Source organism: Aspergillus saccharolyticus (assembly GCF_003184585.1).
Source record: "Aspergillus saccharolyticus JOP 1030-1 unplaced genomic scaffold BP01scaffold_46, whole genome shotgun sequence".
In the NCBI taxonomy this organism is placed as follows: domain Eukaryota; kingdom Fungi; phylum Ascomycota; class Eurotiomycetes; order Eurotiales; family Aspergillaceae; genus Aspergillus; species Aspergillus saccharolyticus.
The window spans coordinates 52,644-77,624 of record NW_020290656.1 but is presented as its reverse complement, the minus strand read 5'-3'; the positions used below and the strand labels follow the sequence as shown (position 1 = coordinate 77,624).

At 53.6% G+C, this 24,981-nt stretch overlaps 8 protein-coding genes across 8 annotated transcripts; 4 read left to right on the top strand and 4 right to left on the bottom strand.

Moving 5' to 3' along the window:
- Positions 1-2,067: 2,067 nt before the first annotated feature.
- Positions 2,068-3,076, bottom strand: BP01DRAFT_360315 (60S ribosomal protein eL27). The gene is made up of 4 exons (XM_025575891.1): positions 3,030-3,076; positions 2,899-2,954; positions 2,259-2,595; positions 2,068-2,185 (listed from the first exon to the last, which is right to left on the bottom strand). Exons 1-4 carry the CDS (start codon positions 3,034-3,036, stop codon positions 2,178-2,180), a joined length of 408 nt encoding a protein of 135 aa, XP_025427479.1. The 5' UTR covers positions 3,037-3,076; the 3' UTR covers positions 2,068-2,177.
- A 579-nt stretch (positions 3,077-3,655) lies between these two features.
- On the top strand, positions 3,656-10,766 carry BP01DRAFT_327498 (uncharacterized protein). Its single transcript, XM_025572914.1, has 2 exons — positions 3,656-4,103; positions 4,218-10,766. The coding sequence occupies exons 1-2, from the start codon at positions 4,036-4,038 to the stop codon at positions 10,555-10,557; spliced, it is 6,408 nt and encodes a 2,135-aa protein (XP_025427478.1). The 5' UTR covers positions 3,656-4,035; the 3' UTR covers positions 10,558-10,766.
- A 493-nt stretch (positions 10,767-11,259) lies between these two features.
- BP01DRAFT_368976 (TLC domain-containing protein) lies at positions 11,260-12,539 on the top strand (the record flags this gene model as incomplete). Its single annotated transcript, XM_025576529.1, has 2 exons — positions 11,260-11,739; positions 11,814-12,539. The coding sequence occupies 2 exons, from the start codon at positions 11,260-11,262 to the stop codon at positions 12,537-12,539; spliced, it is 1,206 nt and encodes a 401-aa protein (XP_025427477.1).
- Positions 12,540-13,862: 1,323 nt separating this feature from the next.
- On the bottom strand, positions 13,863-17,271 carry BP01DRAFT_305658 (PCI-domain-containing protein; the record flags this gene model as incomplete). The annotated part of the gene is made up of 5 exons (XM_025572203.1): positions 13,863-14,393; positions 14,461-15,407; positions 15,499-15,653; positions 15,931-16,933; positions 17,004-17,271. The coding sequence occupies 5 exons, from the start codon at positions 17,269-17,271 to the stop codon at positions 13,863-13,865; spliced, it is 2,904 nt and encodes a 967-aa protein (XP_025427476.1).
- Positions 17,272-17,627: 356 nt separating this feature from the next.
- BP01DRAFT_376967 (rRNA-processing protein SOF1) lies at positions 17,628-19,103 on the top strand (the record flags this gene model as incomplete). The annotated part of the gene is made up of 3 exons (XM_025576983.1): positions 17,628-17,630; positions 17,705-18,684; positions 18,743-19,103. 3 exons carry the CDS (start codon positions 17,628-17,630, stop codon positions 19,101-19,103), a joined length of 1,344 nt encoding a protein of 447 aa, XP_025427475.1.
- Positions 18,817-21,078, bottom strand: BP01DRAFT_348899 (putative short-chain dehydrogenase/reductase family protein). Its single transcript, XM_025573737.1, has 3 exons — positions 20,969-21,078; positions 20,155-20,911; positions 18,817-19,944 (listed from the first exon to the last, which is right to left on the bottom strand). The coding sequence occupies exons 2-3, from the start codon at positions 20,719-20,721 to the stop codon at positions 19,285-19,287; spliced, it is 1,227 nt and encodes a 408-aa protein (XP_025427474.1). The 5' UTR covers positions 20,722-20,911; positions 20,969-21,078; the 3' UTR covers positions 18,817-19,284.
- A 114-nt stretch (positions 21,079-21,192) lies between these two features.
- On the top strand, positions 21,193-23,011 carry BP01DRAFT_166290 (putative zinc metallopeptidase). Its single transcript, XM_025570739.1, has one exon. The coding sequence runs from the start codon at positions 21,426-21,428 to the stop codon at positions 22,851-22,853; it is 1,428 nt and encodes a 475-aa protein (XP_025427473.1). The 5' UTR covers positions 21,193-21,425; the 3' UTR covers positions 22,854-23,011.
- A 51-nt stretch (positions 23,012-23,062) lies between these two features.
- On the bottom strand, positions 23,063-24,895 carry BP01DRAFT_376965 (phf1/phf2 family PHD finger domain-containing protein; the record flags this gene model as incomplete). The annotated part of the gene is made up of 4 exons (XM_025576982.1): positions 23,063-24,256; positions 24,287-24,300; positions 24,331-24,390; positions 24,457-24,895. 4 exons carry the CDS (start codon positions 24,893-24,895, stop codon positions 23,063-23,065), a joined length of 1,707 nt encoding a protein of 568 aa, XP_025427472.1.
- Between the last annotated feature and the right edge of the window lie 86 nt (positions 24,896-24,981).

Sequence of the window (24,981 nt, the reverse complement as noted above, 5' to 3'; positions counted from 1 at the left end):
TCGAATCAAGCCGATCAATGGGAGAATGGGATGATAGCATGTGATTGTGGGTCTCGGTCAACCACGGACTTACTTTTTGCCCACTGAATGTAGTACATCGAGTACATTCACTCCATCCACTCCATCCTACTACACACCATCGTTGCCAGAATGCTGCTAACCATCATTCACGCCATTTGCCTCATCGTCTTAAATTCAGGATGTATGCATTAATATCATTCCACCCAGGTCTTCACCCAGGTCTTTTACACGTGCACTCAGCATCCAAATTCCCTCTCCCTAGCCTGCCCCTGGACCTTCCTTGGTGGAGTTCCTTATCAGAGCGCGGCTACTGTCACAAGCAGGAAAATCCGACCGCAAACAAGGTGTCAAGCCGGGCCCGCATAAACATAATCCGGCCATGGTGTGCGATGCACTTCATTTACTCGCCGGTTAACATTCCGACCGAGATTGATCCATATTCCCCGTCCAGAAATTTGCGGACAGTTCTCCTTGGTCGATTGATCCACATTGCACAATCCTATTCCTGCCTGCGCCTGGACTCCCCAGACTTGGCAGGCGTTACCCAAAATTCTACCCGTCGCCCTGTATGGCCGAGAAAAGGGCCTGCGTGAGGAAGGTACCGGTCCTCGTACAGTAGTTCGGTGCGCTTGGTGGTCTAGGCGTGATGGCGCCGAGTCGACTCGGCTCAATGCGATGCATTATATTTTCACCCGTCTTGACAACGCCTAGATTAGTGCTGATTGCAGCCATGTCCCTCCTCCCTTCATCTATCGTGTCTTCGCGCCGCTTACTCAATGTTCTGGACTACGGTGGCGAATCTGTAGAGTTTAACCAGCAACATCACTAACTTTGGACGGATCAGTCCTCCTCAACAGGTCAGTGTGACCTGGCATTTTAGTTCCGTGTTATTTTGGGCCAAAAACGTCCTCATTCTGTACACCTCAACATACTGTATGCAGCTTTGCGGAAACGCCCACACTCCTACTCCCGCATGCCCTGGCGGATGTTGTATGATTCTGCAAGTTTTGCCGCTCGTGTACTGCAGATAATTGCAGAAGTCCCGCCTTTCCGAAAGCCTAGGGTTCGTGGGGGTGAACGCTTGAAGCACCGAACCTTTGAAGTGTGGATTGCTCTGCACAAGGGAGCTTGTCGCTGGTCCAACTCAACCTTCGCGGAGATCTCAAAGAGGCCCGAGACCAAGGAAACAGATTGTACCTTATCATGGGTGAAACTCCACCAGGGTTGATAATTCTCTAGGCATCGCGCGACGGGAAAAAGTGGTTGGGAGGGCGCATTACATCCTTCTACTATATCCAGGGCTACAGATGCCCCCTTCTGCAGCAGCAACGATATTGGTTGCTAGCTGGACACGTACTGAGCACGCCACATAAATGACGAGCTATACGCAGGCTAGACTCATTAACGGCCAATGGCTTCCATGTCGGGAGAGCGTCATGGACTGGGGGACGAAGGCGGGGTCTACAGGTAGTTTGTCTCTCTAGGCCGATCGTGGGGGTTATTTGTTGGTGACTTCGTAGAGCTTCGCTTTTACCCCAACATCAAACACTACGGGTTGGAATTGAACTCGCTTAGGAGATAGTAGAACGTCTGGACTCCAGAGGCGGGGTATGGGACGGCAAATGGGAGAAGCCGGGTCCCGACTAGCCCCGACAAAGTGCTAGGCGATTTGACCTGACAAGGATATTGCAGAGGAGTGACGGATGTCCGTAATGTTGTCGTCAATGTCGGGCGGCACAATTGTCGTTGATATCCTTAAAAGCAGGGGAATCGAGCGGATGGTGGACACTATCATAACACCAGATCGATGTGCTTTGAGAAGCAATAATGACAGGTCAATCGGTCAGTAGCCTGGTCACGAAACCGGCACAAATGCGAGAGAACAATTCATAACGAAGAAAAGAAATTGAATTTGTTCATATTTTCCATTTCATTTCGAGACGGACGCCGGATCTGAGTGGCTTCCCTCTTGTAAATAAGAAAATGGGCCAGGAACTGGACCTGTACATCGACGCGTTCCCATTCTTCCTCCAGCTATAGGTATATTTCACGTAATCCCAAGCTCATGAACTGGACGTCTTCGATGCTTTTCTTTTTCCCTTTGCCTCATCTAAGACCTTGCGCGCTCAAACGACAAAACGCCCCAATTATCCCGTTTAGAAACCTATAGCAACCGTCAGCAGGGGGCCCTACCAGAGTAACCAGCCGGGGTACGCCGGTGAAGGGCGGCAACGTACGCAGAGGAGTGAAGAACCAGCGGTTCTTGCCGCTGGTGTAGCGGTCCTCGAGAGCCTTCTTGACGTTCTTCTTGGCGTCCTCACGCTGGGAGACCTCCTTGAAGGTGTCGTTGGAGACGGCACCCTTGAGACCCTCGAGCTCGAGAGTGTAACGGGTGGGCATCAAGTGGTTGTAGTTGACGACCTTGATGAAGGGCTTGATCTTGCTGCGCTTCTCGACGGTCTTCTTACCCATGCGGCGGGTGACCTTGAGGGGGTAGCGCTCGATACCGGCGACGATAGCGTAGGCAAAGGGGTGCGCCTTGGAGCCAGTGTCGTTAGGCTGGACAATGACGACCTGTCAAATCGCAAAAAGACCCTCGTCAGCATACGTCCTGTGTGATCCAAGCTGAAAAAAACCATGTTCCTGTTCCTGATTCTATTTCTCGGTGTCGGGGGTGTCGTCCTCCTTTGCTCGTTCGACTCATTTTGTCTGGCGTCTTTTAAAGAATCCCATATAGTTCCACCTCGAAATCCCAGCTCTTTCGGATCTTCCCATGTCGCAGAACGAGTGATTCTCCCTTTCCAATTCCGGTTGTTCCCCTCGAGTATATAGGTTTTCCAGCGCCAGAAAAATTCAGAAGTAGATTGTTCGTCGTACCTTCTTACCGGCGTAACGGCCACGGGTGATGATGGCCACACGGCCCACTTTCATGACTATCGTAACATCCTGTCAGTTTTTCGATCGAAGACGAGAATAATAAAATCGAGGTAATGCGGCGTTTCACTAACACTTCATTGTGAAAGTCCCGGGGAGCGGCAGGTCGATGGGGTGGTTGTCGATGTGCTTCGGTCGAGTGAGTGAGGTTCTCCGCGTTCGACGGTCTATTTTTTTTTGAGTGAAGAGGGCTCAGGGCTTTGTGTGCCCGCATGGGATTGGTCACCTTACCGACTGATGGCTACTAGGCAGTTTTGGGAAGAGGATCCAAAAAGAGCTTAGCGCCCGAGGAACAACGACGAGACTTTTCGAAGTTGGAGCCTGAGAGCCTGAGGCTACATATTTGGAAATCTTGAGAAGGACCTGGGCTCAACGAGAATTGCGTCAGGCTGTCAGGCTGTGGTTTGCTCACCGCCTCCAATTCCCCAGCCACCCGCCCAAAACTAAACTAAAGTAGGCTTGGCTCTTTGTTTACGGGACAACCAGCCAGGCCACCGGTTGCTATGAGCCCATCACTCGATGTGTACGCCGCACATTGGACCGAATGCCACTGGATGCCCCATGAGCTACCAACTAGTCCTCCCCAGCCTTCAACTCCACTTCCATGGTCAGAACCGCCCGCTATAATAACTGTGCATTTTGCCCAGCTTCGCATCTTGCACCCCGCTCGACGCATTATCGCTGCTGCTGCTGCTGCTGTTATTATTGTTGTTGTTCTTGTTGTTGCTGTTGTTCCTTGCCGCCGTTATTTCCCCAGTTGCGCCCTCGTGCCCTTTCATTATAGCAAGCGCATTTCTGGCTTCAATCTCTTTCCTTGTCGTTCCTGCTTTGCTGATTCTTGCTCTTGTGGACGCTTCCTGTCCAAGATAACATTCCCAGTTGCTGCTGAAGTTGCGCGTTTTGACGATTTGCTATGCCTTCACGACCTTGATTTTGCGGCGCAGTTTCATGATCATAGTTCCTCCCAGACACACATTGCGGATATCCATTCATCGATCCACTTTTCCGCTCAGACATCGACAGACACACACGCCACCTGCTCCACCCCCCTTCCCCAGGAAATATCATTGAGAGCCTACCATGCCTTCACACTCTCGTCAGAATTCTCATGACCGAGAATTGGTGCTGAGACATCAGCCCGTGCCCATGTACGTGCCAACTTCCGTGCGCTGAAGTGGGGGGTCCTTGGATGAGCCCCCTTCCCCAGTTTCATCTTCCTCATAAAGTGCCAGATGACTGACCTTGGATTCGTGGAAACGAAGGTGGGACAGTTCGGATCCCGAACGGGCACCCCCTCCGCTACCCATGAACCCCAGTTCTACCAGCCCTGTGACCAGATCGAATGTCTCCCCAGGCATTCAAGCCGCAGCGGCCAATTTCGCAGAAAAGATTCGCGAAAATGCTCCCAGTCCATACACGACGAACCCCATGCCGCCTAAATCTCCAGAGAAGTCCCTCATTAAAGGCCAGTTCCACAGGCGCATGCAGTCCTTTCAGAATAACACAGATGCTCGTTCCGAGTTCCTCAACTACTTGGAGAACAGGTCACCGGAGCGACCCCAGCGGGCGTCAGTCCTGGAGCCTGGCCCCAAAATATACGAAAAGCCACCCGTAAATAAGACACCTACCTCGCCAGACTCGCGAGAGACTGACCGAGACATGCCTAATCTCCTCATTTCCAATCGCTACCTCTCCAGGCCGATCCTTGGGGAGAGTACTCCACCTTCGGCAACCATGTTGGCACTGCAAAACATGCAATTGCCCCTCGAGAACGAGGCGCCGCAGAAGCTTATTGAACCCGACCCGTTCGTTGGACCCAAGCGCCCTGACCCCTACAGCTTTCAGTCCTTAACGAGCCAGATCCACAGCCTCACCGATATCGCCAGTAACCTTCAGCGTGAGATGGCTCAGTTGAGTCGGCGCAGTAGAGACAACGCTACCGACCTTGTAAGTCTCAAGGCCGCAACCAACGCCCGAGATGAAGACATACGAAAAAGCCTCCGTGAGCTATCATCAAGCTTGGCTTCGAAGTTCCTTGATGCTGAAGCTGCCACAAGGTGGGATTTCAGTTCTCTCTTGGGTTCTGAGAATGGTATTAACAACAGGGAACCGGATAGTTCTCCGAACTCGAAGAAGAGCTACTCGGCACCGCGAATGTCTAGTCCGAATCCATTTGCCGCAGCGATGGAACGCGAACTGTGCGGGTCGCCCACACCAATATCCGATGGGTCTGCAAGCATCGCATTGCTGGAGAAAGTCTTGCGAGAGATGGCAACGAAAGAGAACCAGGATAAGCTCCTGCAGCTTACAGAGGAGATCAAAGCCCGGCCTGTCTCGGATGCGCCCGTTAAGCCAGATGACGGCGCCGTGACGACTATGCTAGAGGAGATCCTCAGTCTTATCAAGAATGAAGCGGAAAGCAAGGCTCTGGTCCGATCAAGTGCCCGCGCTATCGATGATCCTGAGAAGGAAATTGCCGAGTATAGTCTCGCTCGCTCAAGATCTATGGACACAGAAGACACAAATGGCAACCCAGAGCGTGCTCTCGTTCCCATCGAGGATCACCGTGCAGAGGAATTGCTCGCTATAATGAAGATCGTTAAGAACAGTGTCATTGAAGGCGGCGGCATGACCAATCAAGTCAAAGCTCTGGTACGAGAATTGCGCGGGGAGGTGCTCGGGATGGGTAGAGACTTGGCCCGCCAGATTGAAAATGCCCAGTCTTCTCGAGCGATTGAAGATAAGCCTAGTGGACTTGAGAAAGAGGAGGTTGCTGCCATTGTCGAAAATAGCCTGCGCGACCTTAGACAACAACTAGCCTCGATGATCGAAGAGAGCAAGCGCCATTCATCGTCACTTTCCGATGTTCGATCCGCAGTGAATGACGAAACGATATACTCCATTGTCAAGCAAGCCCTGGACGAGCTGGACCTCTCACACCTACGACCTGAGCCTCAGGGGCCCGCCCTAGAAAGAGACGATATTCTTGAAACAGTAAGAGAAGCATGGGAATCATACAAGCCCGAGATTGAACTACAGAATTTCGGCTTGGAGCGAGACGAGATCCTGGAGTGCCTCGCTGAGGGTCTGAAGGATTACAAGCCTCGCCACGAAGAGGCTGTTACCTATGATCAGGTCCTCACGGCTGTCCAAGCCGGTATGCAAAGTTTTGAACAACCGCCAAGCATCACGAAAGAGGAGATCGTGCAAACGATTCATGAATGCCTTGCGAACTTTGAAGCTCCAGCTCCTCTCCCTCTGGGACCTGAGCACCTCGATGGACTTCGCGAAGAGATACTGCAGGCAGTTACCGAGTCCGTTACCTCCCAGAGTGCCCTGACTAGAGAGTCTCTCGACTCAGGTCTAGGTCGCGATGAGGTCTTGAGTGCCTTATCAGAGGGCCTGGAAGCACACTTCTCTTCGGCTAAGGCTGCAGAGCAACCCCATATCACCAAACAAGATGTGATCGAAGTGGTCAACGAAGCCTTCGCTGCTCAGCAGACTGCTCTGAGCACGGATGTTCAACCGAGTATCACACGCGACGAGATTATTAATGCCATTGCGGAAGGAATGGAAAGTCAGAACGCCGTCACACGTGAGATTGAACTGAACCGCGATGACCTGATGGAAGCTATCTCGGCTGGCTTACAAGAAGCGAATGCTGCAAACCAGAATTCTGGTGATCAGATGCTCGAACAGCTTCAAGAGCACCTGGATGGCATGAAAGAAGAGCTAAGCCAACATCTTTCAACCAATGAGAGAGATACCGAGCAATTGCTCACTGCCATCAAGGATGGTATTGCTGTTGTGCGACAGGAGGTGGAAGGGTACGCTGCAACTGCAGCGGAGTCCTCTGCAAAGCATGAGATTATGGATACAGTCAAAGAAGGGTTCCGACTGTTGCAGGCTGATATGGAGAGGACCATAACGGAAACTGCTCTGTCCAACAGTTCTCGCAACCCAGATACCCCAGAGCTGCTTGACGCTATGGAGAAGGAGTTCGAACACCTTCGTCAGACGCTGAGCAACCTTCTCATTCGTAGCAACGTTTCCACCGAGAAGGATGAGATTCTTGACGCAATTCGCGACATCTCTGATCAGCAAAAGTCGTCGCACAACGATGAGTTAACCAAGATTATCAAGGAGCAAATTGAAGAGCTTCGCGACACAATGAACATGAGCCTTGTTCGCGCGGAACCGGCAGAGTCGGCAGAGCCCACCGAGAAGCACAGCGACAAAGATGATATCATCGCTGCGCTACGCGAAAGTCTTGAGACGTTCCGTGAGGAGGGCAGCCAATCCAAGGAGGCGGGTGATAATCTGCTTGCGGCCACCAGCGAAATTATCGATGCGGTCAACAATGGTGTGGGCACAATCAAAGAGGACCTTGCGAGACTCTTGGAGAAGCCAGTGGAATTCGATCATTCTGAGCTCCTAGAAACTCTCAAAGAAGGCCTCAGCAGTCTCAAGGCGGACGTTGAAATGCTGCGGCAATCTCATACCGAGAATCATGCAGCGGATGATGAGCCTGAAACAACTCGTGGAGGAGAATTGATGCTGGCTAGCGTTCCAAGCGAGCCGAGCAAGCCTGATGTCAGCAACGATTTCGAAGGACTAAAAACTCTCATCTCACAGCTCCAGACCAAGGTCGAGGCTATTGAAGGTGCTCCCAGGACCAGCGAGCTTCCCGAAGACATTGTCAAGAAGGAGCATCTCGATGAAGTCCTCCTTGGTCTGCACGAGCTCCAAAGCGCTGTGACGGGAATCGTTGCTCGCGATCAGCCCGCCGACGAAACCGTGGCTAAGAAGGAAGACACGGACGCCATAGAGACACTACTTCGAAACACCAAGTCTCAGCTAGATGAGATGAAGTTTCCTGCTGCCGATGACCTTGCCAAGGCAGAGCATCTACAAAACCTGGAGGCCATTGTGGCAGAGACTAAGGAGGCCATCGCGGACCTTTCTACTCGCTTTGAGTCAGAAGGCCCGACTAAGGCTGAGATTGGGACGCTTGAAACGCTCATGAAGGACATGTGGATTGCCCTTGACGAGCTGAAGGGCAAGGCAGCGCCCGAAGAGAGTGATGCTGAGAAACTGGTCAAGGCGGACTTGCAGACTGTCGAGGCCATGATTTTCGAGGTCAAGACTCAGGTTGAGGAACTCAAGCTGCCCGACATCGAGACACTGCCGACAAAGACGGAGATTCAAGATTTGACCGCATTGGTCACGGAATTCCGGGAAAAGGTTGATGCTGATAATGAGATGACTGGGCAGGCATTCGATGCACGGAAGGTGGAACATGCAGGTCTCGCGGAGAAGATCGAAGAGGCCAAGGCCCTAGTCGAGGGCCTCGGGGACGAACTTAGGAGCAAGCTGGATGGCAGTGACCAAGGACTCGCCGAGCTCAAACAACTACTTGAGGGTCTTGCAGTGTCCGCAGAGAGCTTCACCACCGTTGAGAATGTAAACGAACTCACTGAACTTATCAACCGGGAGTTTGAACGGGCGCGAGGTGAGCAGGATGCCACAAAGCTCGAGAAGGAAGAACGAGACGCTGCCGCCATGGTCAAGCAAGATGAGACTCGGGCCGCCATCATTGTCGAATTAGGTTCGAAGATTGATGAGAAGCTCGGTGAAGTCATGGCCAAGTACGACGAAGTCCATGCTGCCATGGACACTGCTTTGGACTCCAAGTTCTCTGAGGCTGCCGATCGCGACAATGCACACCTTGAGGCTGTGACGAGCACGAAGGCTCTGGCAGAGGATATTAAGCTTGTAATTGGATCCATGGGCAACAGTGTCACTGAAGCTTGCGAGCGCATGACTGTCGATGCCCAAACGTTCTTTGAGAAGGTTGACGAGTCCTATAATAAGATGGAGGAGATGCACAATCAGGTGAAGACGCAACAAGAGCAAGCGCGATCAGATCTCGAGAAAGCTGCTGCTGCCACAGATCGCGTGGAAAGCCAGCTGCATGAATTTCATCCCCAAGTGCTTGAATCAATCCAACAGATCCTCGCGATTGTGGGACAGCACTATGACCATTCTCAGAAGTCTGCGCAAGAAATCCGAATGGACCTCTCTACGATACCTTCGACAATCACCCCGCTGCTTCCGGCCCTACCGCCACCGGAGCCTGAGAAATATGACGACACCGCTGTCCAGGAGAAACTCAACGATCTCCTCGAGCATGCCAAGAATAGCCAGGTTCAAGAGACTTTGAGCACTTTGGTTGAACGTGTTACCAATGATCAAGTCCATGAAAAGCTGGATCAGCTCTTGGGCCAAACTACAAGTACCAATGGTCAAGTCTACGAGAAGCTCGAAGAGCTTCTTAGCCACGCTACGAACTCCAATGCGCCGGTCCATGAGAAGCTGGATACTCTGATTGACCATGCCACCAACACCGACCAATCAGTAAATCAGATGATGAAGCTCGATGAGATGCACAAGGACATCATGGCGACATCTCAACGAATGAACGAGATGTTCATGGCACAATCCGCTATGATCGCAGAGGACAATGAGCGACGGCGCAAGGAGGCGGAAGAGGCTGCAGTCGCTCTTGAGAGACGAAATGCACAGCGGGAGCAGGTGGAAGCCGAGATCGAAACCCTCCGCGAGGAGAAAGATTCTCTCTTGAATATCATCCACAGCCTCCAAGCTGAGAAGGATGATCTTCGGAAGCAGACCGCGAGACTGAATAAGGAGGTCGCTGGCTTGGAGATGGCTCTTGAGCTCCGCCACGAGGAGATGCAGCTCATGGAAGACCGCGCGGATAGCCTGGAGAAGCGGATCTTGGAAGGGGTGCTGGACCATGCTCGCAGCGTCCTTCTCAGCCGCCCCAACGGCCTGAATATGAAGAAGGCGCGTGGTGCACGAGGTCGAGGCCCGAGTGCTGCCAGCACGGCCAGCGCTGCCAAGGATGTCCGCAACTTTCTCGGCAGCAGTGTTGGCATAGCGTTGAAGAAGCGAGGCCCCGCTGGATCGCGGGCCGGATCGGGGGCGCCTTCCAGCAACAGCACGGATAGACGTATTCTCAGTCTCAGCAACGTGACGGGAAACCGAGGAGCTGGAGATCGGCGTGTAAGTGCTAGCAGTGGGTTAACGGGGCTCAAACGTAGCCATTCGGTCAAATCCAACTTCTCTCAGCGCAAAGCCTCGTGGGGCGGCAAGAGCTCCATCGCCAATAAGGAGAACGAAGCTTTCCCGGAAGAAGATGAAAACCAGAGCGAGGTCGAGAGCGACGCAGGGACCGAGCGAAGGACTAGCTACACCGGGACCTATGCGGACAGCATGGTATACGGACCCAGCAGTGTGGTCTCCGCCGCCGATCGACGGGTAAGCGCCGCTAGCTCAGTCGGCTCCCGGTCCGTTGCGGACGATCACCACCACGAAGAGGAGGAGAGTGAGGGATCGGTGGGGGAGAATGACGACCAGACCACGAGAGCAGATGACTCGGAGGAGTCGGACGAGGGAGAAGAAGTTGAGGAGGTTTACGATCACCCGCTCAAGTTGGATGAGCAGTCTTCGAAACTGGTGGTGTACGGCCAGCACAGTGACAGTGGCATTGGGCCCGAGGTCACAAGTGTTGGGGCATAGCGTTCCCGTGGCCTGAGACTTGTCTCCGATCTTTCTTTTGTACCCTGTTAAATTATGGAGAATCCACATCGCATGATGTTGGAATCTTGATGAGCATATACTGACTGACTAGTGTTATTAAACCCCATTCCAGCGCTTGTTGATAAGAACGCAGATGATGAAGATGATGATGATGTTGGACTGGTTTCCTTTGTAATGTGATTTTCTTTTGTGATGAAGCCTCATCGTGTGTGATAGTCCTGGCTGAATGAAACGAATACTCTTCACTTACTCCGTACACAGTTTAAGTAAACTAGTTATAATCATCACATGCTCTCTCCCTCCCCCATGGCTGAGTCATCCTCTCCCCAACAGAACCAGAATCGGACAAAGACAATAACAACAACGAGTAGTTGATGCATGCATGCATGCAATAAACATGTCCAGTATTCTGCACACTCTCCATCCAGCATACTCCTGAGGAGAACTGGTGATGGTTCCTTGCTTCTAGATTGATCTAGTTTAGACAGACCGACTAACTAAACCACTCACTAGTCACTTTAGTCTCCGTCTCCACCTCCGTCTCCCTTTCCCTCTTTTGTTCCTCCTCCTCCCCCCCTCATCTCTCCTCTTCCTTCTTCCTCTTCCCTTTCGCTTCCTTCGCACTATTGAGACTGTCTACCCCACCAACTATTCAGTTCGGGGAGTGGTCAATCACCGAAGATGTTGGACCCATTTCCCCCGCCGCCGGAATGGCTGCGTGAAGCTGTCGAGCCCTGGGCGATTTACCTGAACGTGCCGGCGGTGACGGAACATGCTCACGAGATCATCATTGCCTTCAGCGGCTACCTCTGCATCCACTACATCCTTTCTCCCTGGCTTTCGCCACGGCTATTCCCACGCCATTACCCCAACCTGAACCCTCGAACAAAGCTCAACTGGGATGTCCATGTCGTATCCCTGGTGCAGAGCACCTTCATCAACCTCATGGCCTTGTGGGCTATGTGGGCGGACGAGGAGCGGTCCTCGATGAATGCCGCCGAACGGGTGTACGGCTACACAGGCGTCTGTGGACTGGTCTCCGCCTTTGCGGCTGGCTACTTTGTCTATGATCTGATCGTCAGTACCGTTTACATCAAGATGTTTGGTATCGGAATGCTGTTCCACGCCATAAGTGCTCTCTGGGTGTTCAGCTTCGGCTTCGTAAGTGCATACCCCCCATCGCATTGTCAAAGCTGTAGAACCCCTCCGAGACTAACGCCTATGTTCTATCGCAGAGGCCTTTCGTGAACTTCTACTCCCCAGTCTTCATTCTCTACGAGCTCTCTAGCCCCTTCCTCAATATCCACTGGTTCCTTGACAAGGTCAACATGACTGGTAGCAAGCTGCAATGGTACAACGGCATGCTTCTTCTCTTCACCTTCTTCAGCTGCCGTCTCGTCTGGGGTACCTGGCAATCGGCGATTGTCTACAAGGACATGTGGTACGCGCTGAAGCAAACCTGGGATGCAACCGCCGCAGCCAACGCGCTCAACCAGTCCGTCGATATCACCACCCAGGTGTTTCGAAGCCGTGAGGCCGTTCTGGATGGAGCCCGCGCCCAGGCCCAGCTCGAACTCTCCAAGTATGCCAACTACACCGCCGCGGGTACCCCGACTTGGTTGGTTCTGACCTACATGATCTCCAACGTGGTGCTCAATTTCCTGAACTACTTCTGGTTCTCGAAAATGGTCGAGACTGTCTTGAAGCGATTCCGTGGGCCCGCTGCTGGCGCAAAGGAGAAGGGCTCGAAGGGAACCGCGACGGACCCCAAGAAGGAGGAGCAGCTCGACCGACTGCGGGAGGATATCGCTCAGAAGGTGGTCCTGGAAGCTGCCTCTAGGCTGGAGCAGGAGGAAGGCAGCCCCTTTTTGGAGGATGTATCCGAGGAGAAGCTCGCATCGGCCGTGGATGCAGGTCTTAATGAGGAACTGAGAAAGCGGAAAGCTCATGTGGCTGCATAGCGTGTCTTCCGAATCCTCCAGCCCAGTAGGATTCTATAACTTTCTCGATCGGCACAACCCATAAGTTCCAATTTCGAATCAGTGGTGTATTGAAGGTTTCCCATCTTCCCTAAGACCACACCAAAGGAGATGGGACAAGACAATACGTCGACCCAAGCCCCAATCCTCGCACCCATACTTATACAACCACACTTCAAGGGAAACCATTTACATTTATAGATTTCTTTTCCTCCAGGCCCTACAAATTCTTCAAGTTGTTGACCGCAGCTTTGACTTCCGTCTGCTGGCTCGCATTTCCTACTTACTAATCCTATGCTTCCATGCCTTTTTTCCAAGTCAGTCTGATCATTTGAGCGCAATGCCCCTGGTGTATCGAGGTTTGGTCCCATGTTCTTGTGTTCTCAGTTCATGCAAGACGGGAATGGGATGGTTACGGTGTTATGAGATCTGCCTTTTCTTTATTTTCTCTTATCGGCTCCGAAGTTCATGTCGTGTTACGTGATTCAAACAGAAGCTTTTATCCTCTATAGCTACCCTACCATCTTCCGGCCACCTTGATCCCGGGAGGTCCTTTTGGGTTCGGCCACCAACGCAAAGAGAGAACCAGAAACATTGTAATCAACGGGTTACCCGATACTCAATCAAAGTGTACATTCAGAGAAGGGTGCTGTAAACAGCAACCCCAGTCTGGAACGTTACACATACCGCAATAATAACCCCTAAGGCAAGACCTCGGAAAAGAAGAAATCGGATCATATCCAGTTTGACCTCGTATTATAAGAAACGAACCAGAGAAGAAAGAATACATCGCCGACAAGAAAGAAGCATCCCATTGATCCAAAGTCAAGCAACCCGTAGAAGCGCCACTCCCCGCATTTCCTCACTCCTAAGCCTAAATCATTTAAACAAAATTTGCTGCCCGAGCTTTCTTTGGTTGGCGGCCGGACTTGTTTTGAGCCTGCCGTGTGACCAGAGTTTCAGACCCCGAATTAGTATCGTTTCACCTGAAGAGGAGGAACCTGTTTTGATATTCCGGTTGACTGTTAGACTTTTAGACTCTTAGATATTCCAGTGCGGTTGGGGAGAGGTTCTCAGAGGAAATCCATGATATCAGAAAAGTACGTGAGTTATAAAGATTCGTGGTTTAACAGCATGCACAAACTCTTTGAATGTGTCTGAGTGAGCTGGGTAAACGAGGTGTTCATCATCGAAGTCAAGGTGGATCCTTGCGGGTTTGGGTGCGAGGGGTCGAGGTGATTCATCCAAGGAGAGAGTTGCTATACATACCACTTTGTGAAAAATTCATGATGAGGGAAAAAGCATTTATTGAACCCTCCCCATTGCCACCTCGGGCTTTGCAAGCATGTAGCGCACCGCCTCTCTCGCGACAGGGGTATCCCAGGCGCCGTCGGTGCCGCCTCTCCGGAACTCAGGCCCGCTGGCGTCCTCGCCGCCGCCTCTCGTGGCTTCGCCGAGAATCGTCTCGAGGTCTCGGCGCTGGCTGTTCACCCAGCGGCGGAGGAAGGTGGCGGGGTCCTTGCTCAGGGCCGTGAAGAAGGAGTGGCGGGCGCGCGAGTGCGTCAAGGCCTGCACGATGAGGGCGACCTGGTCGTCCAGCGTGGAGATCTGGCGCATGGCGGCCGTGTACTGCGGGTTCTGGGTGAGGGCGATCATCTTGGACCGCAGGGGGTCCTCGAGGGCGACCTGGATGTCGTAGACGGTTGGGGTCGGGTCGTTGTGGTAGTCGGCGTCGACGCGGATGGTGTAGGGGAGTTTGATGGGGTCAATGGGGCTGGTGTGCGGGCCGATGCTGTCGGGGATCTGGGGGAAGAACATTTGATCGCGACCGAAGATCTACAAGGATTGAGCTTCCGTTAGTATTCGGGATTATATATGCAAGACGGCCACGGAGAGAACTTACCGATCGTAGACGGTGGTCACAGCGTACTAGCCGCTTCTCTTCATCTTCCTGTAGCCCCATGGCGCGGATGTAGTCCCAGATACCGAGGACAATGCCACTGCGGGTTTCTTCCTCGACGTCCAGAACCTCCGCCAATTCCTTGCTCAGTTTGTACCGCTCGGGCGTCTCGTCGCGCACTAGACTGACCGTCACGTTGAGGTTCTCCTGCGACGCGCGGGAGAACTGGAGGGAATCGAAGTCCGCGGTGGGGGGAAGGGTAGCGGCGTTGGGTGGTAATTGCGGCTTGTTCCAGGTGATGGGTTTGACGTCCTCCGGGTTTGTCGTGGCCGGTCTATCGAAGTCGATCGTGATGGATTTGAAGAAATGCGAGAAGCGTTGCTGAGACCGCTTAGTTGAAGCCGCGGCCTTGGTCTTGGTCTTCGTGGCGCCTTGCCCATCCTGCTCCATCGCGTCGCCGTTGGCGTCGACTGAATCGTCTGCAGCAGCTGCAGCATCCTCCTCGTCGCTGTCCTCCGGCACCGTCGGGTCGCTATCATCATCCAGTAGACGCCCCTCGATGCGTACCTTGTACCGTCCGGAGCCGGGGTTAGTGGCACCGTTCTGGCCGGAGGCGTTCTGCCACGGTTGGTTCTCGACCGTGTTGGAGATCCAGATGCGCATGGTGCGGTATTTCTTGACGGTCTTACTGATGGAATCTTGAATATCGAGTCTCTTGCGCACGATGGCCGCGTCCAGGCGTTTCTCAAGATCGCGGAGGCTCTTGTACTGCTGCACGCCCTCGCCAATGACCACCTCTTCAATGCCCTCGGGGATGTTCTTGTCTGTGGGCTTGCGACTGCGTCGGAGCGCGGCCTCGTTAGCAGCATTGGCGGCCATCATGTTACGCTGTTGTATGGGGAGGAGCTGAGGAGGAACACCGTGCTGAGGCAGCGGAGCAGCCATTGGAACTATGCGAAGTCAGAATGCACATCAAATTTGGGCGATTGGAACTAAGTGGGGTTGGTTTTGTTCAGAAGAGACATGACAGGACGCACGAACCTGGGGCCTGAGGTCCGCGACGAGGCGTGGCAGGAGATCGTTGGGCGGCCTGCGGTGGGAACCCACGGCCGTAGTTTGGAGGGATCGGAGCGTTCATGGCGGGCGGCATGGATGATAACGAGGATGAGAGGGGATATGAAAGGGGAAAGAAAGGGCTGTGTGGGTGGCGCGGAAGCCCTGGGGCAATCAGAGGATGAGGACGCGCGGGCGAAATGGAGTGGGATTGGTACAACTGGGCCGGGGAGAGGAGGAAGTTGGAGATTCGGAGAGTGAGTCGCGATTCTTTCGCCCGCCGCGGTCACGCTTTACCGTTTTGGGACAGCCCAGCAACAGCCACCACCACTTTCGCCTGAACTACTTTAACAGACACGAGGTATTTGCAAGGCAATATCATTGCTCAAACATAACTATAAGCTTCTACCTGGGATTTACTCCAGCTGCGATGCTTGATTAGTGTACAGCTCCTCCACCACATTGCTCAGCTTCGCAATCGTCTCCAGAGCAGCATCATATGCCTGGTCACGTTCCGTCTCATCGAAAACAATCAGACAACCTGCTCCCTGATCTAAAACACCAATGATTACCTTATCCAAGATCATCTGTGAAAGCTTTCTCTCCACCTGCTGTGTATCCAGTCCTACCATCTTGGCAATGTGGTCAAGCTCGACTCGGCTAAAAGGCTCGATGACTTTGATAAGGTTCTGCTCCAACATGGCATCGTACAACCTGCGAAGGTGGTTGCGGATGAATGCATCACTACCCAATTCGAATCTGTAGTCCGACAGTGCCTTCTCATACTGTTCAAGAGATCGGTCCGCGTGAGCACGCGCCACGGCCTTCATGGCCTCCAACCGCGGACTAGCATACTTCTGAGCCTGCTTGGATCCCAGCAAGTTCGTGACATCATCCACCAGGTTCAACATGATCTTGCACAGCAACATGTACTGGAGAGCGGCGGTGGCCTTCTCGCTCTCGTCGAGAGAGCTGTATCCCTCGAGCGCCTCAATGAAGTACGAAAATGACGTGTTGAAGTCCTTGTCCTCCGCATGGAGCATACCGCTTTGCATATCCAGACCGGCTTGCAAGTTGGGAGGAGTGTAGACTGAGGCGGCTGACGTACGGGCAGCCGTCAAGGCAGCACGAGCCTTGGCCTGGTTGCCTAATGCATGGTAGACGCGCGACTCCAGCAGCTGTACCTCAACCAGCATGAGCTTGTCGTCCAAGCGCTTCAGCTCGCGGAGAAGAGAGTTGATGAGGGTGAGAGCATCGTAGTAGGTTTGTTTTTGCATGTAAATGGCCACAAGCCGAGTTTCGAGGTTCTGACGAAGGAATGATCTCCGCTCTGCGACGGCCCAATCAATGCAGGACTTGATAACGGCAACTTGGATATCGAGGGTGTTCGGAATCTCGCTGAACAAGTCCAGCAGCTGGCGGACTAATGAGATAAACGAGACTCGTCAGCTTTGCTTTCGCATATATTCAACATCGAAAGAACATTTCCTTACCCAGCTTAGCTGTCTTTGCCTTAGCAAATGAGGAGAAGGAGTCACGGCTGGCCTTGATCAATTCGGCGATCTCCTGCGGCTTCTTCTGGTCCCGGTAGAGCTCTCCTAGCGAGACCAGGGCATTTTCGTAATCACGCGACGAGGCCTCGGTGGAGCCAGTACCTTTCGCAAGGATCTCCTTTAGGGTGCTCTCAGCTTTGGCAGGGTCGGTCTTTGCGAGACCCCGGGCTTCCTCTATCCGCCCAGCAGTTGTCGGAGAGGGCGCCATAACTGAAGACGGTGCTGTGATAGGAGGAAGAGATAGGTCTGGGGTTTGTATTGACAAATTTGAAGTAGAAAAGACGTAGCTATCGGCGCAGGGTATAAGACGGGGCCAAAGAGCCGATAGAAGATGAGATGAGGAGGTATAGTGGACGATGGAGGAGGACAGGAAGCTTACAGGTTTGGCTATCGTCACTCGCCGTCCGAGCTGCAGCTGCCGCCCTCACCGCCCGCGGCTTGGCGAGCCAACCACAATCGGCGTTTACCCGCCGCCGATGGGAAAAAAAGTATCCCAGAAATTTTTATGTCCGACTTGAATCTCTCTTCTACAGTTTTCGGTCCAGAGTAAATCGTGAGAGCGCCATGGTGAGTATACCTGAAAAAATTACATACAAATATACAAATCACCAGTCGCACAATCGCTAATCTAGATCTCGCAGAAAATTAAAGCTCTGTCTCGTCCCACTTCCTCTCAGCAGGCTCCGGGCAGTGCTGTTGTTCGACAGCCTCGAAACCTCGACCCGGCACAGCATCCTTTCGAGCGCGCCCGAGAATACACTCGCGCTCTCAATGCAACCAAGCTAGAGCGTCTCTTTGCCGCGCCCTTCTTGGGCCAGCTGGGCGACGGTCATGTGGACGGTGTGTATACCATGGCCAAGGATCCGGGGTCCCTGGAAAGATTTGCGAGTGGTAGCGGTGATGGTGTGATCAAGGTGTGGGATTTGACTACGCAGGGGGAGGTCTGGGAGACTCAGGCGCATGACAACATTGTCAAGGGAGTATGCTGGACCCCGGACCGGAAGCTGCTTTCCTGCGCCAGTGACAAGACTGTCAAACTCTTCGACCCATACAACTCTTCGTCTGAGGCCCCGCCGCTAGCCACCTATCTCGGCCAGGGTGCATTCACCTCCGTCACGCATCACCGGGATCTCCCCCATTTCGCTGCCGCGTCGTCTCAGATTTCGATCTACGATCTCTCGCGCCCCTCGTCTACTCCTTCGCAGACCCTGCACTGGCCCACGAACGTTGACACCATCACCTCGGTTGCTTTCAACCAGACGGAAACCTCCATTCTTGGCTCCACGGGTATTGACCGCTCCATCATCATGTACGACCTCCGCACCTCGTCGCCGCTTACAAAGATGACCCTCCGTCTGGCATCAAACGCAATCTCCTGGAACCCGATGGAAGCGTTCAACTTTGCCGTGGCCAACGAGGATCACAACGTCTACCTGTTCGACATGCGGAAGATGGACCGCGCCTTGAACGTGCTCAAGGACCACGTTGCTGCCGTGATGGATGTGGACTTCAGCCCGACTGGCCAGGAACTGGTCACAGCCTCCTACGACAAGACGGTGCGCCTTTGGAACCGGGCCACCGGTCACTCTCGCGACATCTACCACACGCAGCGCATGCAACGGTGTGTTGGCACCATCCCTGATTACTCTTGAAACATCTTGCTAATCAGTTTCTTACAGTGTCTTCTCCGCGAAGTTCACCCCGGACAACAAGTACATCCTATCGGGCTCCGACGACGGCAACATCCGCTTGTGGCGCGCCAATGCATCCGATCGCAGTGGCATTAAGAGTGCCCGCCAGCGCACCAAGCTCGAGTACGACCAGGCCCTGATCCAGAGATACCAGCACATGCCCGAGATCAAGAGAATCAGACGCCAGCGCCACGTCCCCAAGCCGATCAAGAAGGCCCGCGAGATCAAGAGAGAGGAGCTGATGGCGATCAAGAGACGCGAGGAAAACGTCCGGAAACACACGAAGAAGGAGAATCTGAAGAAGAGAGAGAGCGAGCGCGAGAAGATGATCCTGGCCCGGGAGCAGTAGATGGGTTTCGTCACTCATCGCGCTTGCTCGTGGGGTCATTGCTCGGCTTGGAGGGTGTCTGGGCAGTCTTACGCTCTAAGTTGCACTCTGAGTGGAAGTCTGTCTTCATTATATACATATCGTGGTTTGTTCCACGTCTCTGCAATTCCCGTTTATGACCGTCTGATTCTTTATCATAAGATCAGTCTTTCTCTCCCGCAAGCGGCGTGGTTTGCTGTGGTTTCTCCGTCGACGGGGCTGCGGTAGTTGACGGTCTTGCCTGGGACGAGGTGGCTTGAGCCACGGCGTTGTCGATCCCACTCAGATACCGCGCGATCCGTTGCAGGCCTACAGGCATCACAGCATACCAATTGACCAGCATCGCAAACGTGGGCAGTCGAATCACCGCGCCTCTCCCGCTGTCGATGGCCGAAACGATCTCCTGCGCAACGTGGACCGGCTCGAGGACGGGGGCAAAGAAGCGGCTGGGGGTTTTGACCGACTGGAAAAGCGGCGTGGAAATCTGTCCGGGCTCCACCAGAATCATCTTCACCTTGTCATCATCGCCCGACGCCCGGAGCTCCGCCTCCAGCGTGCGATGCACGGCGCTCAGCCCGGCCTTGCTCGCCGAGTAGTCCGCCAGTCCCGCCGCACACAGCTGGCCCAGCACCGAACTGACGGTGACGATGGTCCCGCCCGTGGCAGCGGACAGCATGCGCGGCAGAAAGACCTGGTAGGCGTGGAAAGCCGCGAGCAAATTGGTCCGGATGGTTTTCTGGAACGCTTCCGCGGAGAGTTCGCGAAGCGATTGACCGTTGATTCGAGCGGCCGCACACTGAACCAGCACCGTCGGTGTTCCCAACTAGAAAAAAAAAAAAAGAAAAAAACAGATCTTTAGCACAATCTCTTTTTGTCCCTGTTCCAGACATTCAAAAAGCGTAGTCCACAAAACCCATCTCGACATGATGTAGCCCCCACTCTCCATCACCCTCAACCACACTCCCAGACAGCAAGAACAACCATTCCACCCCATCTCATCCAGCCAGCCAGCAAAAAGAAAAGTTTGACATACCTCAACTTCCACCCTCCTAACAACCTCTTCCAAGGCCCCCCGATCTCCAACATCACACCGATAATACACCACTCCATCCCCCTCCTCCCCCTGGTCCTCCCTCCCCTTCTTCTCCCCCTCATCAGGCACATTGACATCCAAAACCGCAACCTCTACCCCCCTCATTGCATAAATCCTCGCAATCAACAAGCCCAACCCACTCGCCCCGCCCGTCACAACCACGACCTCCTCGCTCAGATCCACGCGCCGGGGCAGCCCGTACGCGACGCGCCGGTTCACACTCCCCAAAACGGTCAGAGCGGAGAGCACCGTGGCGTACCCCGTGGCAAGCAGGAAGGGCGGCGCCGTGTAGGGCGTGGCTTGGGCGCGGAGACAGAGCACGAGGATCCAAGCGATGAAGGGGTGGAAGAGCGTGCGGGCGAGGACGGCTAGGAGGAGATCGAGGGTTATGGGCATTGTGCTTTTGTGGTCATTAGGAGTCGTGGTGCATGAGGGGGGAAAGGGGGGTGGTGGTTTACGGGTTGTGGTGAGGATGCGGGGGGATGGTGGTGGTGGTTGGTTGGGCATCTCTTTGCTTGGGGGATTGATGAGATGGTAGGCGAAGTAGTGGTGGCTGGGGTTTGCTGAGTAGGTAGAGCTCGTCGGCGCATACGTTGCTAGCGCTGGGTGTTCATAGTTGCTGAAGGAAAGCGCGAGAGAAAAGTGATGGATGGGGATAACTGTAGATGGAAGCGCCGAGCGCTTGCGCTCGGAGAAGCTTGATTGGTAGGTTAGCGTTCGAGCGCTGATCTGTGAGTTGGGTCGTCACATTTACCTGAGTAGATTGAAAGTAAGATGATAATAATCGCTACGACTGGTTGCGACAGGAGCAATTGCCCAGAAGTATTGCAGCAAGCTCGGAGGATGAAAGTTGGAGAAAGCTTTTAGTAGTTAGTAGTTGCGGTCGGGAAGTTCGAGGTTAGGAGATGTACAGTACATAAACGCAGACAGAAAGTGGGCTGGTGGGGCTGCTCTACGGGGTTCATCATTGTCAAGACTGTGAATTCTACATACAAGACAAGCTTGATTCTACTATCTACATACAAGGCATTCGAATACGCTATTGAGAATAAGTTTCTGTTATCAGTGAGTGTTCGTCATAGCCGAGGTTTTTCACAGCAGACAGACAGACAGACAGAAAGACAGACGGGCAGGCCGACCTTGTCAACCCCCCCCACTCGAGAATATACATTGCGCGGTACTTCGATCACCCCCACCAGCTTACACCAACCATGCCACCACCGACCCTGACACCGGTATCGATCATCGAAAATGTCCGTCTACCAGAGTCCGAGTCGGTCTCAACATGGGACATTTCGATTGACAACAACCGAGGCATCATCACCTCGATCACTCCGCATCAAGGCCAGTCCGATACCGCAGGTTCCCGCGCACCTCTGGCCCTCCCCGCATTGACGCACCCGCACATTCACCTCGACAAGGCATACATCCATAACGCCCGCGAGTATGCCCATCTCCTCCCTTTTAATGGTTCATTCGCCGAAGCCTTATCCTCCACCACCCAAGCAAAATGCCAGTTCACCCATACTGACCTCCTGAAGCGCGGGGAATGGCTCCTCGCCGGATCCGTCGCCGCAGGCGTTACGGCCATGCGGGCGTTTGTGGAAGTGGACCAGGCGGTCGGATTCACTTGTCTGGACGCCGGGATCACACTCAGGGAGACCTGGAAGGACGCCTGCACGATCCAGCTCGTGAGCTTCGCACAAGATCCCATATTCTCCGGTCAGCATGGCGAGGAGACGCGACAGCTGATGGAAGACGCAATCAAACGGCCGCAGGTGGATGTAATTGGTACAACACCGTATGTGGAGGTGACCGCCGAAGCTGCGAAGCGAAATATTGTATGGGCGATTGACCGCGGCTTGCAATATGATAAGCACGTTGATTTTCACCTGGACTACAATCTCGACCCTGTGACAGAGGCCCTTGTCTGGTTTGTTCTGCGGACGCTCAAGGAAAAGGGTTGGTCGGCCCGGTCAACGCACAAACGCGTCATGCTAGGACACTGCACGCGGCTCACCCTGCTTAGCAGAGAGGAGTGGACGAGGCTAGCAAAAGAAATCAAGGACAACGATCTTCCTGTTAGCTTCGTGGGGCTGCCCACAAGCGATCTCTATATGGCGGCTCCTCCGCCCCGAGACGACACAAACAACCCCCGAGGGACCTTGCCGGTGATGGAGATGATAAACAAGCATGAGTTGGACGCTGTGATCGGAATCAATAACGTTGGCAATGCATTTACGCCCTGGGGAACCGAGGACCCGCTGTCGTTGGCTTGCTTAGGAGTGGGAATTTATCAGGCCGGAACCAAGGCAAATGCAGAACTTCTGTACGAATGTGTCTCCACACGCGCTCGTGCAGCGATTGGACTAGCACCACCTCATACTGGTCTTTCTTTGAGGTGCGGAAGCCGTGCGGATTTCCTGCTGTTCCACGAAGTCGATGAATCAGGCTGTGGCGTGGTGAGGCCCCGGCATGGTGTCGCAGGCATTGTTTGGGACCCGCCGGCGAAGATGAGCCGGGTCGTAATCGTAGGTGGACGGCGGAATGTTTCCTCGCCTTCCTTTGGACACCCCCGAGACGTGTCATCTGATGCACTGAAGACCTCGCAAGAACTTTATACCTTGCTTCAACAATAGTAACAAGAGGTTCTAGCGGGAAGCGTAGATACTCATCAATGAAAACTCGATCATCGGAAGTTGGGTTGCTTGAAGTGAGTTGCACTCTATTCCCAAGGCCACAATCCAAAGTAGGAGTAGTTCTAGATAATCTATCACATCATGTTGATCGTACACTCATAAGCTCGAAGGAGCGAAGCTAATGAATGCTATACTGAGGTGATCCACTTTCACGATCCCCAGACCGGCACGCTCTGTTTCATCTGGGCACGAATTCGAGCAGGGCCATGCAATGAGTAGCTAAAAGTCGGACAAGCAGGATCCTCACTGAGGATGTCTAAGTCATCCAGACCGATCGGCAGCTGAAAGCCGTTGCCTGCGCGTGGATATAAACGATGTTCTTGGAACTCATACTCGGATTCGTCATCAGAAGACTCTTCGTATCTTCTTCGGGAAGATGAGACATCCGGTGCAGGCGCAGCTGGTGCGTTTGCTGGTACTTCCGTGGACGTGGGAGCCACTGCCCCCAGCCCGTTAGTCTGCGGGACGGGTCTCTGGACGGAGGTAGAAGCATTCACAGTTGACAAGCCAGGGAAGAATGAGAAATTCGACGAATGGTAGTCCTTTAGATTCGTGGGGAACATTGGCAGACTCGGACTACTCTCCGATATATTCAAAAGAAGCTCGACAAGCGTTGCATGCGATAAGCCCGACAGAAACCCTCGCCGTTCTTCGACTGAGTAGCCGGCCGCACCCACTTCAGCACGGGGTACTTTTAAGGAAGCCGTCGGCATAGGAATTGAACGTGCTTTCGTGAGGGATGGATTGCTCCTGACGACTGTTGGCTGGACGATGGTTATCGGAACCGGCTTGCACTCGCCACAAAACCACTCCTTCTCCTTGACTGCAACAACTTCTACGCTGATGGGAGGATCATGGCATAGTTGGTGCCAAGCCCCATTGCATTCATCGCAGAACACAATCGCATTGCTTAGAGGGCTATGTCCCCTTTGGCAGCGGGTACAAGTGACGTTCACATCCTTTGCTTTGCGTTGAACGCGCTTACGCTTCCGGCTTGCTGCCGTGGAGCCACGCGTATTGTCTGAGGTCTCGAGGGAATTGCTGTTCTCCTTGACAGCAGCTGGCAGCGAAGGTGGAGGCACATACAAGGAGGGCCGGTTCACCTGTCGGCCAGACTTCGTCTGTGTGGCTGTCGGCGCGACATCGGATTCGTCGCTGCTGGAGTCGCCAGCTCGAATGACGCTGTCATCGTCACTGTCCTTATTCCGGCGACGCTTTTTGTTCTTAGATCCGTTCGTGATACTCTTTCTATTACGGGAGCCCCCTGTCGTGGGCTTCTTGGGTTTAGATGTCGAGCTTGCTATTGCTGTGTTCGAGAGCTTATCCGCCGAGGCAATGGTTTGCTGAGGCTGTGATGGTGGTAAAGACACTACCGCCGGTTGCGGTGCTGCTGCTGGTCGCGGCGCTAATACAGGACCAGGATTATTTGATGATACTATAGTCGAGCCATTTGTTGATACACTTGAAGGTACTGCTGCTGGTTTTGGTGCAATACTGACCAGGCCTCCAGTAATGTGCACAGGAGCTTCTCGGGTGACAGTACTTGGGAAGGGCGCAGGTGGCACCACAGTGGTGGAATGCGTGAACGGAGCGGTGGGCAGTTCAATAATAGTCGACGAAGCCCTCATGATGCCTGTCCGCAAACCATTCGCATTGCCTCCAACGAGTTGATTTCCACCTGGAGGAGTCCAACTGATGAAATTATTATCATATCTCTGCTGTGTTCCCTTCAGGCTCCCGGTGACTCGCGCGAGTAACTCGGTCGTGGCTGCTGAGAGCCGCGGTATCTCCACCTTCCTCGACGGCGTGCTCGACGATCGGGTCGTATTCGACGACGATTGAGCAGTCGATGAACTGATGCTGGGCTGGAGTGAGGAAGCTGATGCATGCGAACCCGAAGTGGTGGTGCGCAGAAGTCCATGGGTGGGTGGCGCTGTTTCTATAGACGCCAGCGAGGCAGAAACCCCATTTTGCTGTGACATGTCCCCCCAAGTCTACCCTGTTGAGCACACTGACCCTTCAGCAACAAGGTGCACATCAACAAGCTCGAGATTGATTTATCGCTGCT

Excerpts from the sequence above, each read along its gene's own strand:
- BP01DRAFT_360315 (XM_025575891.1), bottom strand. Across the intron at positions 2,596-2,898 it reads GCCGTTACGCCGGTAAGAAG|GTCGTCATTGTCCAGCCTAA; the intron begins GTACGACGAACA and ends GCGATTTGACAG.
- BP01DRAFT_327498 (XM_025572914.1), top strand. The coding sequence starts at position 4,036 with ATGCCTTCACACTCTCGTCAGAATTCTCATGACCGAGAATTGGTGCTG. Across the intron at positions 4,104-4,217 it reads AGACATCAGCCCGTGCCCAT|GTGGGACAGTTCGGATCCCG; the intron begins GTACGTGCCAAC and ends GTGGAAACGAAG.
- BP01DRAFT_348899 (XM_025573737.1), bottom strand. The coding sequence starts at position 20,721 with ATGCCCAACCAACCACCACCACCATCCCCCCGCATCCTCACCACAACC. Across the intron at positions 19,945-20,154 it reads TTAGGAGGGTGGAAGTTGAG|TTGGGAACACCGACGGTGCT; the intron begins GTATGTCAAACT and ends TTTTTTTTCTAG.
- BP01DRAFT_166290 (XM_025570739.1), top strand. The coding sequence starts at position 21,426 with ATGCCACCACCGACCCTGACACCGGTATCGATCATCGAAAATGTCCGT.